The sequence below is a fragment of the Microcaecilia unicolor genome, chromosome 7, assembly GCF_901765095.1.
Source record: "Microcaecilia unicolor chromosome 7, aMicUni1.1, whole genome shotgun sequence".
NCBI lineage: Eukaryota > Metazoa > Chordata > Amphibia > Gymnophiona > Siphonopidae > Microcaecilia > Microcaecilia unicolor.
Genome location: NC_044037.1, coordinates 282195696 through 282221495, shown reverse-complemented (window position 1 = coordinate 282221495; position 25800 = coordinate 282195696). Strand labels below are relative to the sequence as shown.

At 42.8% G+C, this 25800-nt stretch overlaps 1 protein-coding gene across 1 annotated transcript in view; it reads right to left on the bottom strand.

Moving 5' to 3' along the window:
• LOC115474650 (adenylate cyclase type 5-like) overlaps positions 1 to 25800 on the bottom strand; it is a 542557-nt gene that overhangs the window by 148221 nt on the left and 368536 nt on the right. The window contains exon 10 of the mRNA XM_030210240.1: positions 1737 to 1881. Coding sequence (XP_030066100.1) covers positions 1737 to 1881 — 145 coding nt within the window. The remainder of the gene's footprint in view (positions 1 to 1736; positions 1882 to 25800) is intronic.

Here is a 25800-nt window from a genome sequence, read left to right as displayed (position 1 = left end):
GGTTCAGGGGGATCTTTGATCGATTTTGATGTGGTTTGGGGTGGATCTTGACTGCTTAGGGAATGGATTCAGGAGAGAAGGGACTGTATGCTTCTTGGGTGGATTAGGGGATGTCTGGACTGGCACAGGGATAGAATCATGGATATAAGAGGCAGTGATTTTAAAAGCTGCTCCCATGCACAATTGAGGGGGATCAGAACACTTTTTTCCTGCATGAACGTTTTAAAATGACTGCTCCCATTGGACTTTCTAGCAAATATATGTGTAGTTTTCCACATCCTTAGAGTAGTTTACAAAAGGATCTGCGTTTCGCAGAGCCTTTCTTTAAATACCTGCAGAATTGTAAATGTCTTGACCTGGATATCTTGATTCCCATCTCAATGTTCTATATAAAATAGGCCTTAATAAAGGCTACCAAAGAAAATGTTCTGCCCTTCATCAACTATACCATATACTTGCCCCTCTGGACAGGGATCATAAGAAAAAAACGCAATAGCACGGGAACCCAATGACACCTCCAATAAGAAACTAATAGCAGAACTGTGGAAAAAAAGGAAAGAAAAAAACACAACCCCTTGCTTTCTCCCCATAAAGATAGATGTTTCTTTAAGGGGAACATAGCAGCTAGAAGAATACAAAACACAGAAAATCAAAGGGGTGAAGGGAAAAAAAAGCACTAAAAAGAAAAAAAAATCCCACATACCATATCAATCCCTTATCCAAGTGCTGGGATGTCCAAAGGCAGATCCTGATGGTACTGCATCTACTCAAAAAAGATGACCCCACTTCCCTAAATTTGGAAGCCCTGTGATCTTTTCCCTAATGGCGCCTACCTCTCATACTTTCTGTAACCATTCCAGCTATTCTTGTGGGGCGTGGGGTAGGGTTTACAGGATTGTTCTGGGAAAGAGATGTTGAAGTGATTATGATTGTTTAGTCCAGTTATCAAAATATCAGGAGGTCCCTTGGGAGGCTGAAAGTTAATTGACAAGGGTATAAGACTGAAGCTTTTTGAGGAATGCTACACTGCTCAGAGAGAGGGATAACCCGGTGCATTAATGCACATAACCCGGTGCAATAATGCACATGTACATATTGGTGAGACCTCATCTAGACTATTGTGTCCAACTGTGCAAGCTGCATCTGCAAATAAGATAAAGTCCAGAGGAAGGTAACTAAAATGGTACCAAGTCATTTACACCTTGAAAAGAGGAGAGAGATAAAATTCAATACAGGCATTGAAATATCTAAAACAAAAGCAAAACTGCAATGCATTAGAAAGCATGATCATTCAATGAAAAGAGTGTTCTACAAAAACATGTTATTGTATAAGGTTGAAATGTTAGGCTGTAGAGTAACACAAGAAAATATTCCTTCTTAGAAAGGGTACTGAACTCATGAAACAGGCTTCCAGTGAAAGAGATGAAGGCAGAAATAGCATCAGAATTCAAGAAAGCATGGGCTAGGCGCAGAGGATCCTTAGTAGAAGGGAAGTGGTAGACACACAGGGTCTATGGTATGCATCTAGAAGGAAAATGGCCTGACTAGATGAACCTTGTGGTCTTTATTTGTCATCATATTCTACGTTTCATATTAGCGTTAAATACCACCTTCAGTGAATCTCTTCAAAAAGGTGGTTAATAAATCATAATAAATACATAAATATTTATTCACATGTTGTTAAGTAACTTCAGAATCTGAATTCAGCTTGTCTTCTTTTCCTTTGAGCACTTTACCTTTTTCTCCAGGTCTGGTTCTCTGAAAGTTAAGAGGAACTTGCGAACGTGCTCAGAACGCAATCGATCAATACTTCTGGCATCAATTGCACGTCCTAGAAACTCATCTACCTCATCCTCTGGGTTCATGTTTTCTTGGGTGTTCCTGAACGGGGAACACAAGCAATGAAATGGGATGTTCAGAAATGTTTCGTCTTTTACCTTAGTGAGAATCAAGAGTGGAACATCCAAAACTCTTCCAAAACTGAATCCCATGTATACATAAAACAGCTCATGGTAGCTTCCAAAATGCCAATATGGGCCAACATAAAAGGATTTGAGCTTATTTATGCACATGTATATATATGACAGGGTAACTTTGGGGTCAATATTAAAAGGGTTTAACTGGGCAGGAGAGGCCCCTGTCCAATTAAACATTTCTGAGCGAGCCCAGCTCCTGATATTCAGTGGCACTTAATTGGCTGTGCTGCTGAATATCTCTGCTAACCAACAACACAAACCCCCCACTCCGGATAATAATGAAATGTGAAGACTAGTGATTAATGGTTGAAGGGAGGAAAAAGCCTCAAGGAGCTTTTGATCAACCAATCTGCAGAGCTATAGATGATCCTGTTGACCTATCTCTTGGTCTCAAAAGGATCTGTTCCTCATCACTGGCAAAAAATCTTCCCAATACCTTCAATATGGATTGATAGGAAAAACTTCCTTCTAATCTGTATCAAACTAGTTATTAGTACCAAAATAGTGGCACTGGTTGTTGCTAAGCTCAAGTGGTGTCAAAGCCCCTATCACAAAAATAGGCAAGAATGTCACTTAGCTTTCGTGTGATCGTTCAGCTGTGCAGTCTCATCTCCTGCTCAAAAGCCATCAAACCCCCAGATGGACAGTGGCCAGCATTTCGCTCATGCTAAAAAAAGCAATGCTACTTCAGGGTCCAAATGGGTGGTGGTCCAACAATAGCATGCCAGCTTCTCAAGTGGGGGGGAGGTTGTGTTGTTGGTATTCGAGACAGTGACTTTTTGCCTCCTTCACCACCACAGTGTTTTGTTGTTTAGAGGTATCTCTGCTAACCAGCCATCCACTAGGTTAGGGCGGGTTGTGAGCGGAATAGGGCAGAGCACCAACTTAGCTGGTTAGTGGCGATATTCAATCCATTAATCGGTTAAGTAACCGCATAAAATTAGGACAGCAAAACATTTTGTTCTAACTTTATGCAGCAAGTTAACCAGGTACCAGTCCGAATACTGGTCGGTGCCAATATAACTTCCAAGACAGGAGACTCACACGCCCTGGCACTGAATATCCAGAGGTAGGTCAGCCCATTGCTGGATGTGCCTTGTAAGCTGCTTACTGTTGAATACTGAATATAGACCCCATTATAAGCACATTCACATTCAGGTGCATTGTAATTCAAATGCTGTCAGCTACCAAAGGGGGTCTTTTACTAAAGATTAGCTCCAGTTATCTGCAGAAGGGCCCAGTTTATTCCTATGGGCCCTACTGCAGATAACTTTGAGCTAATCTTTAGTAAAAGACTCCCAAAGAAAAGAATACAGGGAGCTCCAGTACTGACATATGAAAGGACAATTTCAGAAGGCTCACACATGTAAAACTCCTGCATACGTAAATAGCTATTTTTGGGCCCTATGAAATAAAGTGCAAAGTGACTTTGCAAAAGTACACTTTGTGCAAAACATATCACAAAATGCTTGGAAATGCACAATGTTATTTTTTGCATGAAGTGCACTTAAGTAAACTTTCATGTGAGATGCATTTTGTGGAAAACTTTATACACATTTTGCATTTATAAATTGCTGTGATGCAAAATCATGCCAAGCAGCTCATGAATGGGGAAAAAAAAAGGCTTTGCAGGTCTATTTTCACAGAAAAAGCTACAATTTAATAGGTACAATTATTTTTTCCAGAGCTGCCAGGAAAAAAAAGTAACTTTTGCATGTTGGTGGCTTACATGAATTGGTATCCCCTGGATCCTTCCCCCCCCCCCCCCCCTCCCGGGGGGCTTCTCAGCCCTGGTGGCCCAGTGAACCCAATGACTCACTCCATCCCCCTTTGTAACAATTTGACCCCTAGTAGTAAAAAAAATACCATCAGGGGTCAGCTATGCTATTTTTTATTTATTTATGCAAACTTTCAATAATACTTCATTTCAATATAATTCCATGACAAGAATCAAGAAAATAAATTTCCCAATATGAAAAAAATAAGGAAAACACATCTTTAACATTTGTCCACAATATAAGGAAACCTAGGTTCCAAGTTATAATTGATAAAAAAAAAAAAAGAGAACAAGAAATAAATATTACCCTCCCTTGTGCTTCAGCGTATTCAAACAGCAAGAAAACGCTTCTTATCTAGCTTCAAAAAAATTCCAGTGCAGAAGTTATTGGTTAAGGAGAATGAGGAAATTAGGATTGTGTTTGTCAATCTTCTGTGGAACAGTCTCAAGGACTGACAAATTATAACACCAGAACAGATTCTGTGGTATTTAAAGTCCAGGAACTAAACCAAACATCTCAACTTTTGTTAGAGGTCATTTATATTTGCATAGGAAAGTTGAATATGTAGAAAATTTTGCGCGGCGTAACAATTTACACTTCCTAAACCCTCCTAGTCACCTTTAATTGCTCCTGGAGATATGCTTAAGAAGCACTGCATGGAAATTCTCAAATTACCATTGGAATCTCTTCCACCAGTCGTTTGAAACTTCCTATTTGGTATGAAAGGGTATAGAAGCTTCAGTGGGCCTTAAACAACCAGGCCAATCTAGTTTTGACCTTGCAGGCTTCTTAGAATCTTTTGTGGAAATTGTGCCTCAGAGGATGACTATGATTGTCACTTTCGCAGTAGAGACGGCCCACAACAATATTACATTACACTTGGTTTTTGTATACTGCGAATACCTCACAAGTGTGGTTCACTGTGGTCTACATAACAAGAAATGGAGCAGTCATCCAGAATTACAACATCATTAAAATTACAACATATGTAAAATTAAAAATCATACCCCCCCCCCCCCCCCCCACTGATATTCAGCTGGCGGCAGGCAACGAAGTTAGCTGCTGCCGGCAGCACTGACCCCAGATATTCAATACCACAAAAACCTTATAAGAATAGAAATATTTTTTATCCAAATTAGCTATTTATTTTTGTTACATTTGTACCCCGTGCTTTCCCACTCATGGCAGGCTCAATGCAGCAGGCAATGGAGGGTTAAGTGACTTGCCCCGAGTCACAAGGAGCTGCTTGTGCCGGGAATTGAACTCAGTTCCTCAGGACCAAAGTCCACCACCTTAACCACTAGGCCACTCCTCCACTGTTGCTACTATTTGAGATTCTACATGGAATGTTGCTACTATTGAGATTCTGTTGCTACTATTTGAGATTCTACATGGAATGTTGCTATTCCACTAGCAACATTCCATGTAGAAGTCGGCCCTTGCAGATCACCAACGTGGCCGCGCAGGCTTCTGCTTCTGTGAGTCTGACGTCCTGCACGTGCAGGACATCAGACTCACAGAAACAGAAGCCTGCACAGCCTTCTACATGGAATGTTGTTAGTGGAATAGCAACATTCCATGTAGAATGTCCAATAGTATCTATTTTATTTTTGTTACATTTGTACCCCGTGCTTTCCCACTCATGGCAGGCTCAATGCAGCAGGCAATGGAGGGTTAAGTGACTTGTCCAGAGTCACAAGGAGCTGCCTATGCCGGGAATTGAACTCAGTTCCTCAGGACCAAAGTCCACCACCCTAACCACTAGGCCACTCCTCCAATATAATTTATTATTTATATCTCTCTATCACATCTAGTACATATGAGTGGCCTAGTGGTTAGGGTGGTGGACTTTGGTCCTGAGGAACTGAGTTCAATTCCCGGCACAGGCAGCTCCTTGTGACTCTGGACAAGTCACTTAACCCTTCATTGCCTGCCACATTGAGCCTGCCATGAGTGGGAAAGCGCAGGGTACAAATGTAACAAAAATAAATCATAATAAATCAACAATCATATACATATAAGGACCTGAAGAAATTGTGATAACTTCAAGTTAAATAATCATCTCATATTTTGACTTTTGGAAGAACATGGACACAATTGGAATGGACTTTGCATTGTATGGACTCTGAGAGTGGAATACATAGGAGAAATACAGTATTGTATTGAAGATAAAATTATGATGTATACGATTGTTGATTTATAATCTCATGTGTACTAGATGTGATAGAGAGATATAAATAATAAATAGCTAATTTGGATAAAAAATATAAGGTTTTTGTGGTATTTAAAGTGGTGGAATAGTTAAAGTATTGGTCCCTTTTCTATTTTATTTCTGCCCAGATATTCAATGCCAGGCTGTTTCCAGTGACCAGCATTGAATATCTGGGGGGTGGTTTGGCTGGCTTTAACTTAACTGGCTATGTCAATATTTAGCACTGGCCCTTCATTTTGAGAAGAGGAGTGTTAAGGAAGACCCGTTTAAGCTAAGTACTCTTCCACATATTTTTTGGAATACAGCTTTGCAGTTTTGCATTTGACGTGTATGCTCGTAAGGAGGTTTTTTTGTGCCAATAATGAAGCAGCCCTGCTCTTGTTGCTTATTGCACTTGTGAGCTTCTTGAGGTTTTTTCCTCCTGCGAATGTCACTGGATTTGGAGGTCAGGCTACAGGAGAACTCTTGTCATTTATTTGTGTATAAAGTTAAGCATGACCATTGACGTCATGTCAATAGCAGGCATAAACGTACGTACCTACATGTGCCATGCAACGTGCATAACTTTATAGCATTCCATAGGATGTGTGTATGTCCCTCCCATGTGAATGCCCCTTGCAGTTACACGCTATAGCACTTATGAGCCCTCTTACAGAACAGTAGCATCTTCTGACTATGCCCTTCCTTTCATACGATTTCTTTGAACATCTTCCAGAAATCAATGTTTTAACATTTCAGGCCTCAGTCTTTGGAATGGCCTTCCTCTTAGCTTATACATGCAGTCCTCTCACCAAGATTTTAAGGCAGCTCTTAAAACCCACTTATACAGGCGGGTATTTGAGTCTACTAGTTGAATCGTCCCTTGGTGTCCCTCCCTACTTCTCCACGCCTTTGGAGGCCCGTGTTGGAGCGCTCAGCCTGCTGGATCTGCTCTTCCTTTACCTCCAAGCTACTCTTTTATGGAGTGCTGCAATTCTTTAGTCTAGTTCGTTGGATGAGAACAGCTGAAGGAAGCAGAACATCAGTGGGCAAAATTGAAAGGAGATATTTTAATGGTGGCAAACCTTTATGTAAGACTAGTATATAAAAGTAAGATGAAAAGAAGGCTCCTCTGGTTCTCAAACAGTAGCTGAAAAGGTAAGGGGAAAAAAGGTTAGCCTTCATAAATTACAAGACAACTAAGAAAGAGGAAGACAGGCAAAAATACCTAGAAAAGCTAGGAGTAGCTGGAAAAGCTGTCAGGAAAGCAAAGACGCAAATGGAAGAAAAGATAGCCGATACGGTAATATTGGGAGACAAGACATTTTTTTAGATATGTAAGTGATAGGAGGAAGTGCCATAATAGCATTGTGAGGCTCAAGCGTGAGGGGGACGAATATGTAGACGCTGATAAGGATAAAGCTGAAGGGTCATTCCATGTCAAGTGGTCTGATTTCAGAGAAGTGCCCTGCTCGACCATCACGGATTTCAATGAAATTTTCTGTGAACATTCATACATGTCCCCAATGAACATTGGTAAAGTTTTACGTTCGCCAATGCAATACTTGCTGAGATATAGTAATCTGTTTGACCTCATACTGCAGCCTTCTATGGTATTACTCCAAGATTTCGGCAAATTTGAGACACTGTATCTCCGGCAATATTTTGTTGAGAGAAACAAACCTTGGCCATCTTGTACAACTTTTTGCGCTCTATTAAACAAAATAATAAAAAAATCTTCATAAACGATTTCCATGAAGAAACCTTGGAGCAAACTTGGTCCGAAAAATTTGCGGCACGAAAAAATTGTAAAGTTTGGGTTTTTATATCTCTGGAATTAAAGGTGTGATAAACGTGAAATTTTGTACACAACTTATCAACACAAGGTTTTCAAATATAAAATTTCATTCTCCTAATATTTTCCATTAGTTCACAAATTGAGTGTAAAGTTGATGATTTTTGCAAAAACGCCAAAAATAGGGTATTTTTAGCCCACTTTTACAAAAAAAAAAAAGACCTTCTGGAAACCTTTACACAAGAGCAGAAGTAAGGAGGAGGTTGGGAATTGCACCCCTTATGAAAACAGGAAGTTGCGTCAGAAGGGGGCAGGCTGGGTCAGAAGGAAAGACCTGGTGCAGGCCACAGGCTGTGGCTGAAGGGTTGAAGACTTTCCTGTGTTTGAAGAAGGTACTGTGGTTGTAGGGGTCTAGGAAAAATGCCGGACCATGCACAGCAGTGGGAAGGAGGCAGAAGGGGACAGCACTGAGTTCAATTTTTAAATTGTGATTAATAATTAACGTGCTAATCGCAATTAACGCGCAACCCTATTCTTTTTCTTGCTGTTCTTTCTCCTGTTAATAATACTTTGTAAACTGCTATGATGGCACGCTCCCTGTGGCGGTATATGAAATAAAGATGAACTTGAGTAATACACTTAAGTATCACTTTCCTGCACACTTAAATGAGCAAGGTGTGCATGAATGCATCCACTCGGTTATAGAATTGCCCTTCCTATACAGAATCATGCTTTAAAGATATATAATGACACAATATGATCCAGCCATCTGAATAAAGCTAGAAGGCTCTGGTGAAGACTAGACAGGGTAAAAGCACTGATAGCAAAATGCATAGTCTCTTCCACTACCCCTCTCCCCTTCCTCTTTTCTTTTCTATATTCCAGATGTTCTCTCTGTTTCATTCTTTATCTTGGGCTATTATGTCTGTATTTTTATGTTCTCAGTTTTATAGGTGACTGCATTTCATGGAAAAATCATCATTTTTGAATGATGCCTATGCTTGAAACAGTAAAGGACTTAAACAAAAGAGATAAATCTGGATCATACTATTACACCTACAAAATGTTCTCCGTTTCCTAGATTATACTGAACATTGTGTTTTTGCCAAAAAAAAAAAAAAACCCACTAATGATGTAGGTAATTGAGGCAATGCAAAATGGTAAAACAGTTCCTAGAATTTCATGAACATGCTAGCAATGCACTGGAAAATGAAAATTAATTATGCAATCATTTTAATAAAACTATCGCCAAAGAAGGTTTTAAGCATTTTGTTTGACTCAAGAAATGAAGCTGTCAAACTCCCTGCGCTGGAAACAAAAGTTACTTCCTCAGTTGTGGCACTCCACAGAAAACAGATACTGGCAGTCTAATAACTTGATTCCATGTCAATCTTTTGCACTAACCTCCAAATTCTATATAGGTCACCCAAAGTTTGGTGCACAATTTTGGGTGCGGATCACAGATTCCCACCTAAAGTAATAGGCTAAATTGGTGATAACATTCAGTAATTGGCCTTAACAAGCGCTAATTGACACCATGAAAACATTAATTCTTACCTGATAATTTTCTTTCCATTAGTCCCAACAGATCAATCCATAGACTTGTGGGTTGTGTCCCTCTACCAGCAGGTGGAAACAGAGAGAACCTCCAAGGTTTGCTATATGTGAACGATACCAAAGCAGTGGAATGGAAACAATAGAAAACTCTCCTGACATTGTCAGACCAATGGCCCAACATACTTCCACCACTTCTATATTTATTTATTTTATTTTTTAATCAAACAAAGGAACATTCAGAACAACGGAATGCGAAAAAAACTAACCAACCGCAACAAAACCGCAGACAGTAAACCCAGGGGGGTGGGGCCTCTGGATTGATCTGTTGGGACTAATGGAAAGAAAATTATCAGGTAAGAATTAATTTTTCCTTCCATGGCGTCCCACAGATCAATCCAGAGACTTATGGGATGTACCCAAGCAGTCCTCGAGTAGGGCAGGACACCCCCAACCCAGCAGAAATCACTGACGAGCCAAACACCGCATCTTGATGAGCTGCCAACCTCACCCGATAATGACAAGTGAATGTATGGACCGAAGCCCATGTAGCTGCCCTGCAGATATCTTCCACAGAAACCAAATGGGACTCTGCATAGGAGGAAGCTTGAGCTCGCGTAGAATGAGCACGAACTTGCAAAGGGGCTTGCTTGCCCAATGTCACGTATGCCGAAGAGAAGGCCTCCTGCAACCAATGGGCTATGGTGTCCTTGGACACCATATGACCCTTCTTACTGCCTCCAAAAAGGATGAAGAGATGGTCAGAAAGACAAAATTCATTCATCACCTCCAAATACCTGAGAAGAGCCTGTTTCACAAGGCAGCGAAGAGCCCGGAATTGCTCAGAGTAATCTTCCTGGCGGAAGGCCGGCAAATGCAGGGACTGACCCAAGTGGAAACGAGAAACCACCTTGGGCAAAAACGAAGGAACTGTCCTAATCGATACCTCCGCCTCCGTAAAACGCAGGAAGGGGTCTCTGCAAGAAAGGGCCTGCAACTCTGAAATTCTCCGAGTGGAAGTAATGGCTACTAGGAAAATTGCCTTCAAGATGAGATCCTTAATCGTAATCCCCGATAAGGGTTTGAAAGGAGGACGCTAAATCTCATTGAGAACTAGATTAAGGTTCCAGGATGGAAGAACTGGCACGTAAGGAGGGTGCAAACAATTTACGCCCCTCAAGAAACGAACCACATCCGGGTGGGAGGAGATGGATGCCCCCTGAAGCCGGCCTCTAAAACATGCCAGAGCTGCCACCTGCACCTTAAGAGAACTCAACGAGAGTGATTTTTTGTACAGCCTCTTGATGAAATGCGAGGATAACCGATACTGAAACCAAAGCCACCGACAATCCCGAACTCGCACACCACGAATCGAAGGTACACCACACCCTAGCATAAGCTATCAAGGTGGATCTTTTCCGAGCCTACCTGTGCACCCAATTCATCTCACATGCAACTCCACAGGGAGTGTGGCAAAGGGAATGGCATGGGACGGTCAGGGGAATTTCCAGGATTTAGGTATGGAGCTATGGAATACTTTCGTAACAGCAGTCAGGCACAAGCCTTTGGCGTGAAAATGACTTAAGACAGTATTCCATAGAGAGTTCTGTGTATAACTGCCTTTATAAAAGTCGGCCTTAGTGTGCATCATTTTGGTGACTATTGTGCAAAATTTATAGAATCTAGCCCTAAGGGCTTCTTTTACAAAGCCGCACTAGCAATTCCCGCATAGCAAATGAAAGGAAGCCCATAGGAATTGAATGGGCTTCTTCTCATGTGCCGCACCGAGAATTGCTAGCGCGGCTTTGTAGAAAAGGCCCTAAATGAAGTGTTTACCACAAGCATGTCTCAGGGACAAAAATCTACAGATATCTGGGTATTTTGAAACAGGAGGCAGAGTCGGCACTTGGCTAGTTAAGTGTCAGTAACTGTAGGTTTAACACAGTTTTACTGTGGGACAGCAATGCAGAAAGGGTTTCAGAGCGAGTGTTAACTCCTGTGGAAACCCTTACCACAGATCGCATTATTTTATTTTAAATTTATCTTTATTACTTTTTATCATTCATAGTATACATATGAGTGAAAAACAAATTTGAAATTCATTCAAAATATGAAAACAAAATCCATTTTACAAGTATATTCTACTATCGTCCAACATATTAGGTAATTGATCCAAGAAAAGAAATAGACCTACTGAATTAACAAGTAGTTTCACATAAGAATTAAATCAAAAGTAGTTTCATTCCCAAGTGGTTCCTTCAAGCCTCTTCTCTACTTATTAAGAAATCTTCCAACTGTTTTGGTTCAAAATACTGAAATTGTTTTGACTGAAATTTTACTCTACAAATACAAGGGAATCTCAAGAGCATATCCGCTCCAATTGCAATTACTCTTGGACGCAACACTAAAAACATCTTTCGCCTCTTTTGAGTTTCCCTTGACAGATCTGGAAAAACCCTTATTTTTGAACCCAAAAATTCAGAATCCAAGTGTCTTAAGGAAAGTTTAAGAAGTGTGTCTCTATCTATTTCCAACGCAAAGGTAACCAAAAGAGTAATTCTTTGTGTTATAACCTCAAGAGAAGATTCAGAGGTTCATTGTCCCCTGTTTTTATAGATTATCTGATGTTTTACCATCAACTTGAAGATAAAAAGCATGGGTTATAGGGGGCAGTGCATTCTCAGGCATTCCCAGAGTCTCAATTAAGTATTTTTTTACCATTTGAATTGGAGTAACTAAAGGAGACCTCGGAAAATTTACAAATCTTAAAGTCAATCGTTTAGAGTGATTTTCCAAATATTCCAAGCGTCTTGAAGTAAAGTTCTTGTCTTTAATTAAGATTTGTTCCGTAAGTTCAATACTCTCCACTTTTCCAGTCAGTCGCATAACTTCGGAGGCTTGGAATTCAGTAGTTTGTATTTGATTCAGCGCAGTTTCAGACAAAACTTTAATTATCTCCATATTTTTAACGAATAAAGTTTGCAAAGTAGATTGGGTCTTGGAAGTTAAGTCCCAGAGTGACTCTAAGGTCACTATCCAGCTTATAATTGAAAAAGAAAAATGCCTATATTGCGACCCAAATCGGGAGATAGACGTTTATCTCACAAAAACGAATAAAGCGGTATAATCGAAAGCCGAATTTGGACGTTTTCAACTGCACTCCGTCGCGGATGCGGACAAAGTTGATGGGGGCGTGTCAAAGGCGTGGTGAAGGCAGAACTGGGGCGTGGTTATCGGCCGATCAGAGATAGGTGCCTTTTGCCGATAATGGAAAAAAAATATGCGCTTTTAGCGAGAATTTAGGGCACTTTTCCTGGACCCTGTTTTTCCACGAATAGGGCCCCAAAAAGTGCCCTAAATGACCAGATGACCACTGAAGGGAGTCGGGGATGACCTCCCCTGACTCCCCCAGTGGTCACAAACCCCCTCCCACCACAAAATATGCCGTTTCACAACTTTTTATGTTCACCCTCAAATGTGATACCCACCTCCCTGGCAGCAGTATGCAGGTCACTGGAGCAGTTATTAGGGGGTGCAGTGGACGTCAGGCAGGTAGACCCAGGCCCATCCCCCCCCCCCACCTGCTACACTTGTGCTGGTAAATGGAAGCCCTCCACACCGCCCCCCAAACCCACTGTACCCACATGTAGGTGCCCCCTTCACCCCTTAGGGCTATAGTGATGGTGTAGACTTGTGGGCAGTGGGTTTTGAGGGGGATTTGGGGGGCTCAACACCCAAGGGAAGGGTGCTATGCACCTGGGAGCTCTTTTACCTTTTTTTTTGTAAAAGTGCCCCCTAGGGTGGTCGGTTGGTGTCCTGGCATGTGAGGGGGACCAGTGCACTACAACTCCTGGCCCCTCCCACGAACAAATGCCTTGGATTTATTCGTTTTTGAGCTGGGCGCTTTCATTTTCCATTATCGCTGAAAAACAAAAACGCCCAGCTCACAAATTGTCGAATAAAACATGGACGTCTATTTTTTCCCAAAATACGGTTCGGTCTGCCCCTTCACGGACCCGTTCTTGGAGATAAACGCCCATGGAGATAGACGTTTTCGTTCAATTATGCCCCTCTATGGATGGTTTCTCTATCACTCCCACTGAAAAGTCCGGTAGAGGGGCCTTAGATACTTGTTCCAGGGTACTCACTGCTTTCTGCAAAACAGCGGAAGCTGTTATCAGTTCCGGTCCTCTCAAGTTCTCGGCACCAGCAGTCCTCTCTTGCAAACTCCCTCCCTGTTCAGCCTGCACTCCTCCTTGGGTCGAGGCGACAGGGCTTGCTAGAAGGGTTTCCCTTCCGGGCTGTGGGGGCGCCGCACGTTCGACGGGGCTCAGAGAAGCCCCGTCTACACTGCTGTCCTGCGTCAACGCGCAGCTACCAGCAGAAGGAGTGGACACCATCTCAGCACCAGACAGGGCTGCGAACCGGTCCAGCGTCGTTTGATGAAGCTGGGGCGTTCCGCTCGGGACGGAGGGAACCTCCCGGACTTTACCTCTCCTCTTACCCATCATAGGATAGGTAAGTCGCTCTCAGCAAAGTCTACAGTTTCCAGCTCCGCAGCACGTCTGGTGAAGCTACTCAAACCGTCGCCATCTTGGATCACAGATCATATGAAACTGAGTGTTAATGCAATCACTAACTATCCGAAAGTCATGCGGGGATCTAGTGGTACCCCTTAATCACCCGATCACTTTTTCAAGCTTTCCAGGCACCTCTCTCCCCCAACACACACACTCAAGGCAGGAGAGATGTTTACTTGCTCCTGCCTCTGGCACCATCATCTTAAAAATGGCAGCGCCCTGCACAGCGCATCCTGGGATGCATCAGGTGGGGCCAGTTTAACATATAAAGGAGAAACTGGTTGATTCCAGCCCTAGCAGGGAGCTTACTTTACTGACAGCTAACTGAGGATATGATTCTGTCTAATGTGTATTGAAAGGCTAGAAAGATATATTCAAGTTAGGTAGACAAGAAGCCAGTCAATCAGCTCACTTGGATTTGCATAGAACATTACATTTAGAGTAGCACACTTCTAGCAGTCTTGATATAACTACAGCTTTATATCCTGCCAAGGTCAAGATCTCAAGTGCATCTTGACCAGACATAACATTTCATCTTCACTTTATAATCATTTTAATTGCTTGCAAAATGTGTGACAAAAAATAAAACCAGTATTGAGGTAGAGTGGTGCCACACTACTTTATAAATCTTGTAAAACCAACATGACCATTAATGTTATTGGTTTGCACTGCACTACAAACATCTTTGAAATCCACTTTGGCTTTCATGCAGATTTGCAAAAAGAAAATTACTGTCTGGCCAAGGAAGACAGTCTGGAGAAAATAACTTTTAACAGTACTATTGCACCTACTATGGTGTTCCTTCCAGATGGGGAAAGGTGTTGCATGCAAAATCCATCATAATGAGCAGTGCAACTACAAGGGGGTGTGGACCTGGGAGGGGCATACATGAGCACACAACTCTGGAATACACTACCACGCAATCTGAAAACAATCTATAAACTGACCGACTTCCGCAAACTACTGAAAACTTATCTCTTTGAGAAAATCTACGGCAAGGATCAAAACACATGAAGTCCATACAAACTAATAGATACGCACCAAAACACTCTATCCTGAAGTCTCTTCTCCCGTATCCTCACCACCCTTAAACCCTACCCACAAATAAAAATGTTAGACCTTTATGTTCCCTCGATATTGTTTGTCCCCCTCTCAACTCACCACTGTTATCTTCTGATGTTCTATTCCCAAATGATATCCTGTATTTACTCTGTCTTCTATAACTCATCATAATGTAATCCATAATCGTACTGTAACCAATTGTACTTCCATCATTCTCAAAGTATTGTAAGCCACACTGAGCCCGCAAATAGGTGGGAAAATGTGGGATACAAATGCAAATAAATAAAATAAATAAAAATGGGCGGGCAAGGGGCGTGTTTAGCGCCCACACAGGTTCTAGAATTTTAGCAGTTACGCCTAAAGTTAGGTGCGCATGGCAACTGCACGTGTAATTGCTGTTAGAGAATTAGTGCTTAGCGCTCATTATCCCAGTGCCTAACTTTAGGCGACCTATAGAGAATTACCCCCTAAAAGGGCTGGAAGGATTCATTGTAGGGCTGAACCACTATCATGCTGAAGATTGTTTGAGAAGCGGGAGATGTTTCTACGTTGAGCCATGGGTGCTTCAGCAACCCCCACAACTGAGCACTGTGTCCAAGGATTGTGGAGTTTGACGCTCTCAATTGTTTCGAAAAGTTGGATCCTGATGAGATCTATACAATCCTAAATGGAGTGGAACCAGTGAACATGAATTGATTGTTTAGTCTTTGAAAAAGTAACAAGACTAGAGTGGAGGAGTGGCCTAGTGGTTAGGGTGGTGGACTTTGGTCCTGAGGAACTGAGTTTGATTCCCACTTCAGGCACAGGCAGCTACTTGTGACTCTGGGCAAGTCACTTAACCCTCCATTGCCCCATGTAAGCCGCATTGAGCCTGCCATGAGTGGGAAAGCGCAGGGTACAAATATGACAAAACAACAAAAAAACACTCCATGAAGTTACATAGGAGAAAATATTTTCTGACTCACCAGGAGCAAATGGTAAAAGTAGTTGATGTAGCTGGGTTTAAAGAAAGCTTGGACAAATTCCTGGAGGAGAAGTCCATAAACTGTTATTAAGGATAGACCTGGGGAAAGCCACCCCTTATCCTTGGGATTAAGTAGCATGGAATCTTGTTAGTTTTTGTAACTCTTCTAGGTACTTGTGATCTGGATTGCCTACTGATGGAAACAGCCTATTGCGTAGATAGACCATCTGTCTGACCCAGCAGGACAACTCTGATTTCTTATGTCTCTCAGTACTGCTCTTTTTTTTTAATTAACAATCTTTATGCATTTTCTTTGTTATAGATGATGTGACAGGGAAGACCCCTGACCCCAGAGAGTTAACACAACTAGACTGTATAGGAGAACAACTTGGGTATAGTCTGACTAACACAATTAGAGTGAACATCCGGAACCCTGTTTGGGTGGTTGTAGCCAGACAGGGAAGGCTATGGGAGAGGTGGCAGGGGAGGACCAACCCGTACAGAAGTTGGATAATTCCCTAAGCGTTGAGAGTGATAGAACACTCAGAAACTGAATTGCATCCTAATTAGTATATGGTTTGCACAGGTGGACAAACTTAGAATTTTGGCTTTGTCCACAAGACCCACGAGGAGTGGAACAGGAACCTGTTAGTCCTAGAGGGGCCAGGGTGGGATTACTGGTGCCCCACCAGACTGCACTGAGCCCACAGGTGTGTGGAATGTTGAGAGTCTTGGACTCACCCTGAGTAAAGAGTGAGGCTCTAATCAGGACCTGACAGCAGGAGAGCCCAGGTGATTAGAGACTGATCTCTCTTTTGTGGAAGGGAAGGTCTTTTGATGTGATAAGTTGTAGTAGTAGTAGTAGTATGTGGATGGACTGGCTGCTAAGGATTGCTATTGGACTAACCCTTGTGCTAGATTATTGATGTGGATGGACCTTTTGCTGAGGATTACCATGGACTAACCTTTTGGCTGGTTTATAGGTGGTGGACAGACTATGGAAGAGACCCAGCCTATACCCTCGGGTAGGTGGTAAATAGTTGCTGGATACTCGGCCTACACCCTTGGGTAGGCGACGGATGGTCGCCAGATACTCAGCTTACAAATTCAGGTAGGTGGCTACTGTTACTTTAGAAGGCTATCCAATGATCTTACAACATTATTCTTACAAACTTTGGCTTTTACAAAGTTCTCCCAGTGAGTTTTTCTCCTTCCAGTACATAAGTACATAAGCATTGCCATACTGGGATAGACTAAAGTCCATCAAGCTCAGTATCCTGTTTCCAACAGTGGCTAATCCAGATCACAAGTACCTGGCAGGATCCCAAAAGAATAAATAGATTTCATATTGCTTATCCAGGAAAAAGTAGTAGATTTTCCCCAAGTCCACCTTAATAATACTTTATGGATTTTTCTTCCAGGAACATGTCCAAACCTTTTTTAAACCCTGGTACACTAATGGCTTTTACCACATTCTCTGGCAATGAATTCCAGAGCTCAATTATACATTGAGGCATAGATTCTGTAAATGGCGCCCAAAGATAGGTGCTGAAATGATGCACACTAAGGGCAAATTCTGTAAAGGCAGTACTGTGCATAACATCTTTATCGAATACTAGCTTAAGTCATTTTTGCACCTAACTTTAGGGATGAGGATTCATGCCTGCTAAAAGCTGATGTAAATGTTTGTGCCTAACTACTGTTGGTTAGGTGTGGAAGTGGAAGTATTCAATAACTCCGTACCTAAATCCGTCCTTGCCCCTCCTTTGGCCACACCCTCTTTGGAGTTGCACATGAGATGAATTTTTATTTTATTTATTTATTTGCTGCATTTGTATCCCACATTTTGCCACCTATTTGCAGGCTCAATGTGGCTTACATAGTACCGTGATGGCGATTGCCAATTCCGGTATGAGAAATACAGAGTGGTATTGTGTAAAAGTTCATGAGTGACAGATTAAATTAAGCACAAAAGTTATATAATAGGCACAGATCAGAGATCCACGAATAACCAGTAATTGGTGCCAATTAGTGTATGTTAAGGTCAGTTACTGATATTTATCACCAATTTATCCAATTATTATAGGCACAGATTAGAGATCTGTGCCAAAAACTGCATTAACAAAAAATAGGGAATATACAATTACAACTAGAGTACCATCACTATAAACACATACAACTGTACTCCCAATTAGATTTAAAAAAAATATTTGAATTTATTACATATAATCCCAACTACCCATACATCACTGGTTATCCTGAAAAGCCCGGAACTCTCTCAATCATGCCATTCATTTCGCCATTCAATCATACACTTAATACAAATATATACTTAACTGAAAACTAAAGTATAAATCTGTATCACTAATGAAAAAAGTCCAGTCCTTATTATAGTTCATGCATAGTTCATATAAAGCAAATAAATGCTGGCTTCGCTCGCAATGTCCAATGGTTGACTCTGAAATTAATTTCAGGCAAGATAAACCCGCCGCTATCTTGTTTCATCTGCACCTCATGTATTGCTTAAATGATCAACTGGACTCAGAACGGCTTGACGCAGCAAGAATGGAGCTACCGGCACTCCTTCCAGGTCATCCGGCGATAATAAGGTTTCTCTATCTCCTCGCTCCTCTATGCGTGCCGCATTTCGTTAGATCCTTCTTCGGGAGGAGCAGCTATAAATCCTTCAGGAACCAACTACCAAGGGACATGCCAAACTTTGGGTGACCTACACAGAATTTGGAGGTGAATAAATATTTTCACTAATTTGCATGCCCCCTAGTTCTTATATTTCTGGAAACAGTAGGCACGTGATCCACATCTACCCGTTCCACTCTACTCATGATTCTACAGATGGCTATCATAGCTCCCCCTCAGCCATCTCTTCTCCAAACCGATGAGCTCTAATCTCTTCAGCCTTTCCTCCTAGGGAAGTTCTTCCATCCCCTTTATCATTTTGGTCTCCTTTATCTGTACCTTTTCTAATTCCTAATTCAGCTACATGTTTTTTGTTTTGCTTTGTTTTTAGATTTGCAAGAAATAAAATCACAGCGCAAAAAAAAATGCATCAAGTCATCCTCCTGCAATTTGATTTTAACATCAGTATTTGATCTTGTAGATCACTCGTTATTATTGGAAGAATAAGCGATTGACTAGAATCAGAAGCTTTTAATGATGTTGCTAATCTGCCAGAAAGACTGGTAAAAACAACAGATTAATCATGTGATGTTGACCATGTATCATACGCGTTTAAGGTAACAGGCTTTTTCAGGCACTCTAAATGCTTCTAAGGATGTGATGGAAAACAATTAGGCTTCTGAGTTAGTTTTTATGCCTACAAATTTATTTATTTTGCACATTTATACCCCACGTTTTCCCCACAGTTTTGCAGGCTCAAAGTGGCTTACAATGTACTGATAGGCTATCACTGAGACAAGATGACTTTAAACAAGTATACTACAACTGATGGATGAATGATACCGCCATCATAATTGACACCACCTGGTGGGCGCGGATGGTATTACAGTAGTACCTTGGTTTTCGTTGGTTTCGGGTTTCGTTGATTTTTTTTCTACGAAACATTTGTCTCGGATTTCGTCGCTGCTAATTTTGTGAAAACAAAGGGCGACCCACGCGTTCTCCTGCTCAGTGTGGCGTTGTTTCTCATTGTGTGAGCATCACCCCGCTCGTCTAGCTAAACAATTCCATTGCTTTCCAGTGTTGATTCATATGGAAATAATTGCCTCGGTTTTTGTTGGTTTCAGATTTCGCCGATTGTCTTCGGACGGATTATCGACGAAAACCGAGGTATCACTGTACTAAGTTCACACTTGAGAAAGCACATAGTGGTGTAATAATGGTTCTTGACTCAGTCAGTCGTGCATTCTTTGACTGATATGAACTGAGCACCCCTTAACAAATCCATTTTATTTGGTTACGTAATTGGTTGTGTGCATGTGATGTATGATAAAACTTATCTTCTGATATTATATGTTTATAAAATTAGATGTGGTGAGTTCCATATCTGTAATCAGTAGTATGTATCTCATTTCCCATAATAATTTCTAGGTACTGTGTTGTATATTTATTTCCCCTTATTATTTAGTATATTTTCTGTGCTGCCAATCTTGATCCATTATAAACAGCACAACAAGCCAAGTGCCTTTTAAATTAAGGTTTCAGATAACTGTATATATGCTTTGCTGTGAAATCACCATTTTCTATTCAAGCTTTTGCCTTTCAAATAAGTTGGGCTTACCATCAAAGTCTATTGAAAACAGTTCAAAACAAAACACAAAGTCATAAAATTAACCACTGATAGTGTTCAAACTGTAAAGACCCATAAAATCAGCAACAGGTTCCCTGTGTGTGTAGATGCTGGGTTTGTGGACACCAGGGGCATAGCCAGACTTCGGCGGGAGGGGGGTCCAGAGCCGAGGTGAGGGGGCACATTTTAGCCCCCTCCCCTCGCAATTGCCGACACACACACCCCCGCCGCCACCAGCACCACCTCCAACAAGTTTGACCCCCCCCCCCCTGCCGACAACCCTCTCGACCTCCGGTCTGCCCGCAGGGGACCCCAACTCCCGCCAGCCGAAGTCTTCTTCCTTCGTTTGGTTTTTGAGTCTGAAGTCCTGCACGTACAACTTCGGCTGGCGGGGGTTGGGGTCCCCCGTCAGCAAAGGTAGCAGACGGCGACGGCGGGTTGATGGCAGGAGGGGGGTTGAGAGGGTCGTTGGCAGGGGGGTCCAGGGCCAAATCTACGGGGTCCCAGGCCCCCGTTGCCCCATAGTAGCTACGCCCCTGGTGGACGCAAGGCCAAATTTATTAAACTGTACTACCAGGTTACTGTGTGTTAATGCCTTAATGTACATTATTAGAAAATAGATTCCATCTGTAATATTCATGAGTACTACCATCTGGTAATAAAATAGCACTTTTTAGTCATTCTACAACAGAACCTTGTGAAAATGAGAATAAGGGAAGATAAATACACTGGAAAAAGGAAAGGAAAGTCTAATTACAAAATCCAAAAGGTGGTATTCCTGTATATCTTATATTGTATATCTTTACAGATACATCAAAAACATTTCTTTGGAAAAAAATAAAGAAAATTCTTTACTAATTCAACAATCTAGCCCTCTCCGAATGCTCTGAAGGAGATTAAAAAGACGCTCCAGTATGAAACAGGCCTCAAGACATTCCAAAAAGCATAAGTTCCACACAAATTAAAAGTGGATACACCACCACATTTCAATATTTCAAACTGCCATAACAATCCTGCTCCCACCCAAAACAGCCCAAAAACCGCACACACCCCACCCCCGACGTCATCACCCCCGCCCCTTCCGTCATCACCCCCACCCCCGCCGTCATCAACCCCGCCCCTTCCGTCATCACCCCCGCCCCCGCCGTCATCAGCCCCACCCCTTCCGTCATCACCCCGCCTCTGCCATCATCGCCCCGCCCAATACGTCACCTCGCCCCGCCCAATACGTCACCAAACCCCGCCTCTGTCGCCGTTAGCCCCACCCCCCGCCGGCCGAAAAACCGCCCAAAACCCGCGCGAAAAAAAAAGCCCAACAAACCGCAACCCGCCGCGGGCAAAAGTTTCCTGCGGCGGGTTGCGGAAAACCGCCCAATTGGGCGGGAAAACCGCCCATCTGGCAACCCTGGCTCCAACCGGTTTCACTCTCCATGGGCTTGTTCAGGGAGCATCCCAGCCGTCACAAAGCATCACTGCTCTCCCATATAAATTTCAAAGCATGTGGAAAATAATTTTATAACAACGTGCCTAGGATAAGAGGTAAGAAGAAACTTACCTGGGTGATAGTTTAGAAAGAAGAATGCGCTCATACTTTTCTTTTTAAATGGCCCAATATTTTTTTATAAATGGCTGCTAAAATGGCACTTGGCTGGCTATCTGGCACTGAAAATCGCCGGGATGTAGCTTAACGAGAACTGGTTATATTGCCCGATATAACCAGCTATCTGCCAGTTTTTCAAAGGCAGACCGGGTCACTGGAAGCGGCCCGGCATTGAATATCCGGGTTTAGTGCAGACCGCAGGAGACAGACGAGGTCTGAATATCGGGCGGAAAATGTAAAAATGTAAGAAGTAGCAGGCATGGACATTCACACCATCAGCCCCAGGGTAGGTGTAAAATGTCCACACCAATTTTTGTCACCTATGTGCATCAATTATAGTATTTTGGGGGGGAAGCTGTCGATGTGGGCTACTGTTAATTGGGTTATTTTACCACAAGGTGTGCTATTTTAGTACAGGGTCTCATTGCATAAAATGGGATCCTGTGCCAGCTGAAGAGGTCCTGCTCAGGTGGGACAGAACACTGCCATACTCACTGCAGCCAGTGGTACTCTCTATGGGCCACCGCCAAGCCAGCCCTCCTGCACATGTGCAAACACTGAGCATGCACGGGAGGGGGCTAAGCTGGCACAACAGCCCATAGAGAGTGCTGCCAGTTGCCGGAAGTACAAGAGTGTTCTGGGCTGCTGAAGCAGGGGATCCCTGCAACCTTTATCAAGGGTACCACAATTTTGGGTGGGCCTGAGCCCAAAGTGGGTTGGCCTAGGCCTACCCCAGGCCCTAGCCTTGTTGGCCTAGCGATTGCCTCCCCAACCCTCTCCTACCTTGAAGGAGGAGGGACTAGGACTCCCTCCCTGCTCCTTCTGGGCGGTCCTCAAAATGGTATGTTAGTGAGGCCCCGCCCAGTGCATCGAGAGTATTGTTTTCCAAAGAGTAAGACTGAAGGCCAATGAGTGAGTCTTTTCTCCTGGTGTATCTGGGATGTAAATTTGGCACTCTGGACTGGTGAAAGAACAGAGTGCTGAGGAAAGGCTGCAGTGCTGGCTATTTCAAGCACTTAACACTAAAGCCACATACATACATCATTTATCCCCAGAGAGAGAGAGAGAGAGAGAGAGAGAGAGAGAGAGAGAGAGAGAGAGAGAGAGAGAGAGTGTGTCTTTTAATTTAAACCTGATCAGATAAAAAGTCTGCTATAAGACAATCACTTCAGGTCAGGTATACATATAAAGTAGCACAAATGATTTTATCTTGTTGGGCAGACTGGATGGACCGTACAGGCCTTTTTCTGCCGTCATCTACTATGTTACTATCCAGCTTATTTTCGAACGAGAAAGACGCCCATATTTCGACCCAAATTGGGAGATGGGCGCCTTTCTCCCGTGGGCGACCAAATCGGTATAATCGAAAGCCGATTTTGGGCGTCTTCAACTGCACTCCGTCGCAGGAATGACCAAAGTTGACGGGGGCGTGTCGGAGGCGTGGTAAAGGCGAGACTGGGGCATGGTTATCGGCCGAAGAGAGATGGCCGCCTTTGGCCGATAATTGAAAAAAGAAAGGCAGTTTTATCGCGATTTTGGGTCACTTTTTTTGGACCCTTTTTTTTCACGAACAAGTCCCAAAAAAGTGCCCCAACTGCCCAGATGACCACCGGAGGGAATCGGGGATGACCTCCCCGGACTCCCCCAGTGGTCACTAACCCCCTCCCACCAAAAAAAAAAAGAACTTGAAAAACCTTTTTTTCCAGCCTGTATGGCAGCCTCAAATGTCATACCCAGCTCCATGACAGCAGTATGCAGGTCCCTGGAGCAGTAGTTAGTGAGTGCAGTGGACTTCACCCAGGTGGGCCCAGGGCCCCCCCCCCCACCTGTTCGACTTGTGGTGGTAAATGGGAGCCCTCCAGACCACCCCCAAAACCCACTCTACCCACATGTAGGTGCCCACCCCTTACGGCTATGGTAATGGTGTAGAGTTGTGGGCAGTGGGTTTTGGGGGGGGATTTGAGGGGCTCAGCACCCAAAGGAAGGGAGCTATGGACTTGGGAGGTATGTTACTTTCGTTTTTTACGTTTTACAAGTGCCCCCTAGGGTGCCCGGCTGCTGTCCTGGCATGTGAGGGGGACCAGTGCACTACGAATCCTGGCCCCTCCCACGACCCAATGCCTTGGATTTGGTCGTTTTTGAGCTGGGCGCCTTCGGTTTCCATTATCGCTGAGAGGTGATTTCACAGTAAGAATACTAAAAGGTAATTTTAAAACAATACAGGAACGTAAGACCTTTGAAACAAGAATGATTGAATATTTTGACACCCAACAAACAGGACTTAATAAGGATCTGGGTTTTCTAACTCATTATAAAACATAAGCTGTATTTCTCTGTTTATTACCCTCCTCTAACCTACCAACACCCATTCTGTTAGAATATCAATGAAATGCTTTGATGTCCCCATGCATACCCCCACCCTCCCCCACCCTCCCACTCTGTCAGACAGTCAAAGTAATGCTTTGATGTTTCTCTCATATATACTATCTGCTACCTCATTTGCTTATTTCCGATCTGAGGAAGAAGGGCAACCTTCGAAAGCTAATCAAGAAATGTATTGTTATGTCCAATAAAAAATGTATCATCTTATTTTCTTTTCCATGTTTTATTTTGTTTGATTTCTATAGATTCTACATGGAATATTGCTATTCCACTAGCAACATTCCATGTAGAAGTCGGCCCTTGCAGATCACCAATGTGGCCGCGCAGGCTTCTGCTTCTGTGAGTCTGACGTCCTACACGTACATGCAGGACGTCAGACTCACAGAAACAGAAGCCTGCGCAGCCTTCTACATGGAATGTTGCTAGTGGAATAGCAACATTCCATGTAGAATCTCCAATAGTAGCAACATTCCATGTAGAACCTCCAATAGTATCTATTTTACTGTCATAGTAATGCTTGAATGTTTTCACTTATATACACTGTCAGCTAGCACATTTTGCTTATTTCCGATCTGACGAAGAAGGGCCACCTTCGAAAGCTAATCAAGAAATGTATTGTTATGTCCAATAAAAAAGGTATCATCTTATTTTCTTTTCCAAGTTTTATTTTGTTTGATTTCTATTGATAACATTATCGCTGAAAAACGATACCGCCCAGCTCAAATCCTCACAAATCCGATGCATTTGGCCGGCACAAACCGTATTATCGAAAAAAAAGATGGACGTCCATTTTTTTCGAAAATACGGTCTGTCCCGCCTCGTCACATACCCATTTTCAGACATAGATGCCCATGGAGATGGGCGTTCGATTATGCCCCTCTATGTTAACTGTGGCTACGTCACTAGAGAGGAATCTGTAGCCTAAATTTGAGTTCCAGAGTGCAGGTTCCCAAGATGCCAATATGGAATAGGGCATAAACCTGCATTTGAACTAACATTTAGCCCTATCACTTACACCATGTAAAAGGCAGGCATACATGTGAGCTTGCAAATGTTGTACTTTATCGAATAACTTACGTGCCTAAGTGTGGGATCTGCCCAAGCCGTGCCCACAAGCACACCCCCCCCCCCCCCTGTAGCTGTGCACTACAGGGGTTGTGCACTAAACTTGTAGAACACTGCTTAGTGCTCAACCGGCACTTACATACGTGAACGTTATTTTTACATGCCTAAGTGCTCATCTTCTAGAATCCAGTGTGCAAATGGTGCTTCCATTTAGGCACTAAAGGTTACGGAACGAGGGGCATACTGTATAGAGCTCAGAATACACTTTTGTTACCACATAATTCTGATGAGCGACCTCAAAAATACATAGTAACATAGTAGATGACGGCAGAAAAAGACCTGAACAGTCCATCCACTCTGCCCAACAAGATAATAAACTCATTTTACATGGTATGTGATACTTGATATATAACATAGTAACATAGTAGATGACGGCAGAAAAAGACCTGCACGGTCCATCTAGTCTGCCCAACAAGATAAACTCATATGTGCCACTTTTTGTGTATACCTTACCTTGATTTGTACCTGTCTTTTTCAGGGCACAGACCGTATAAGTCTGCCCAGCACTATCCCCACCTCCCACCAC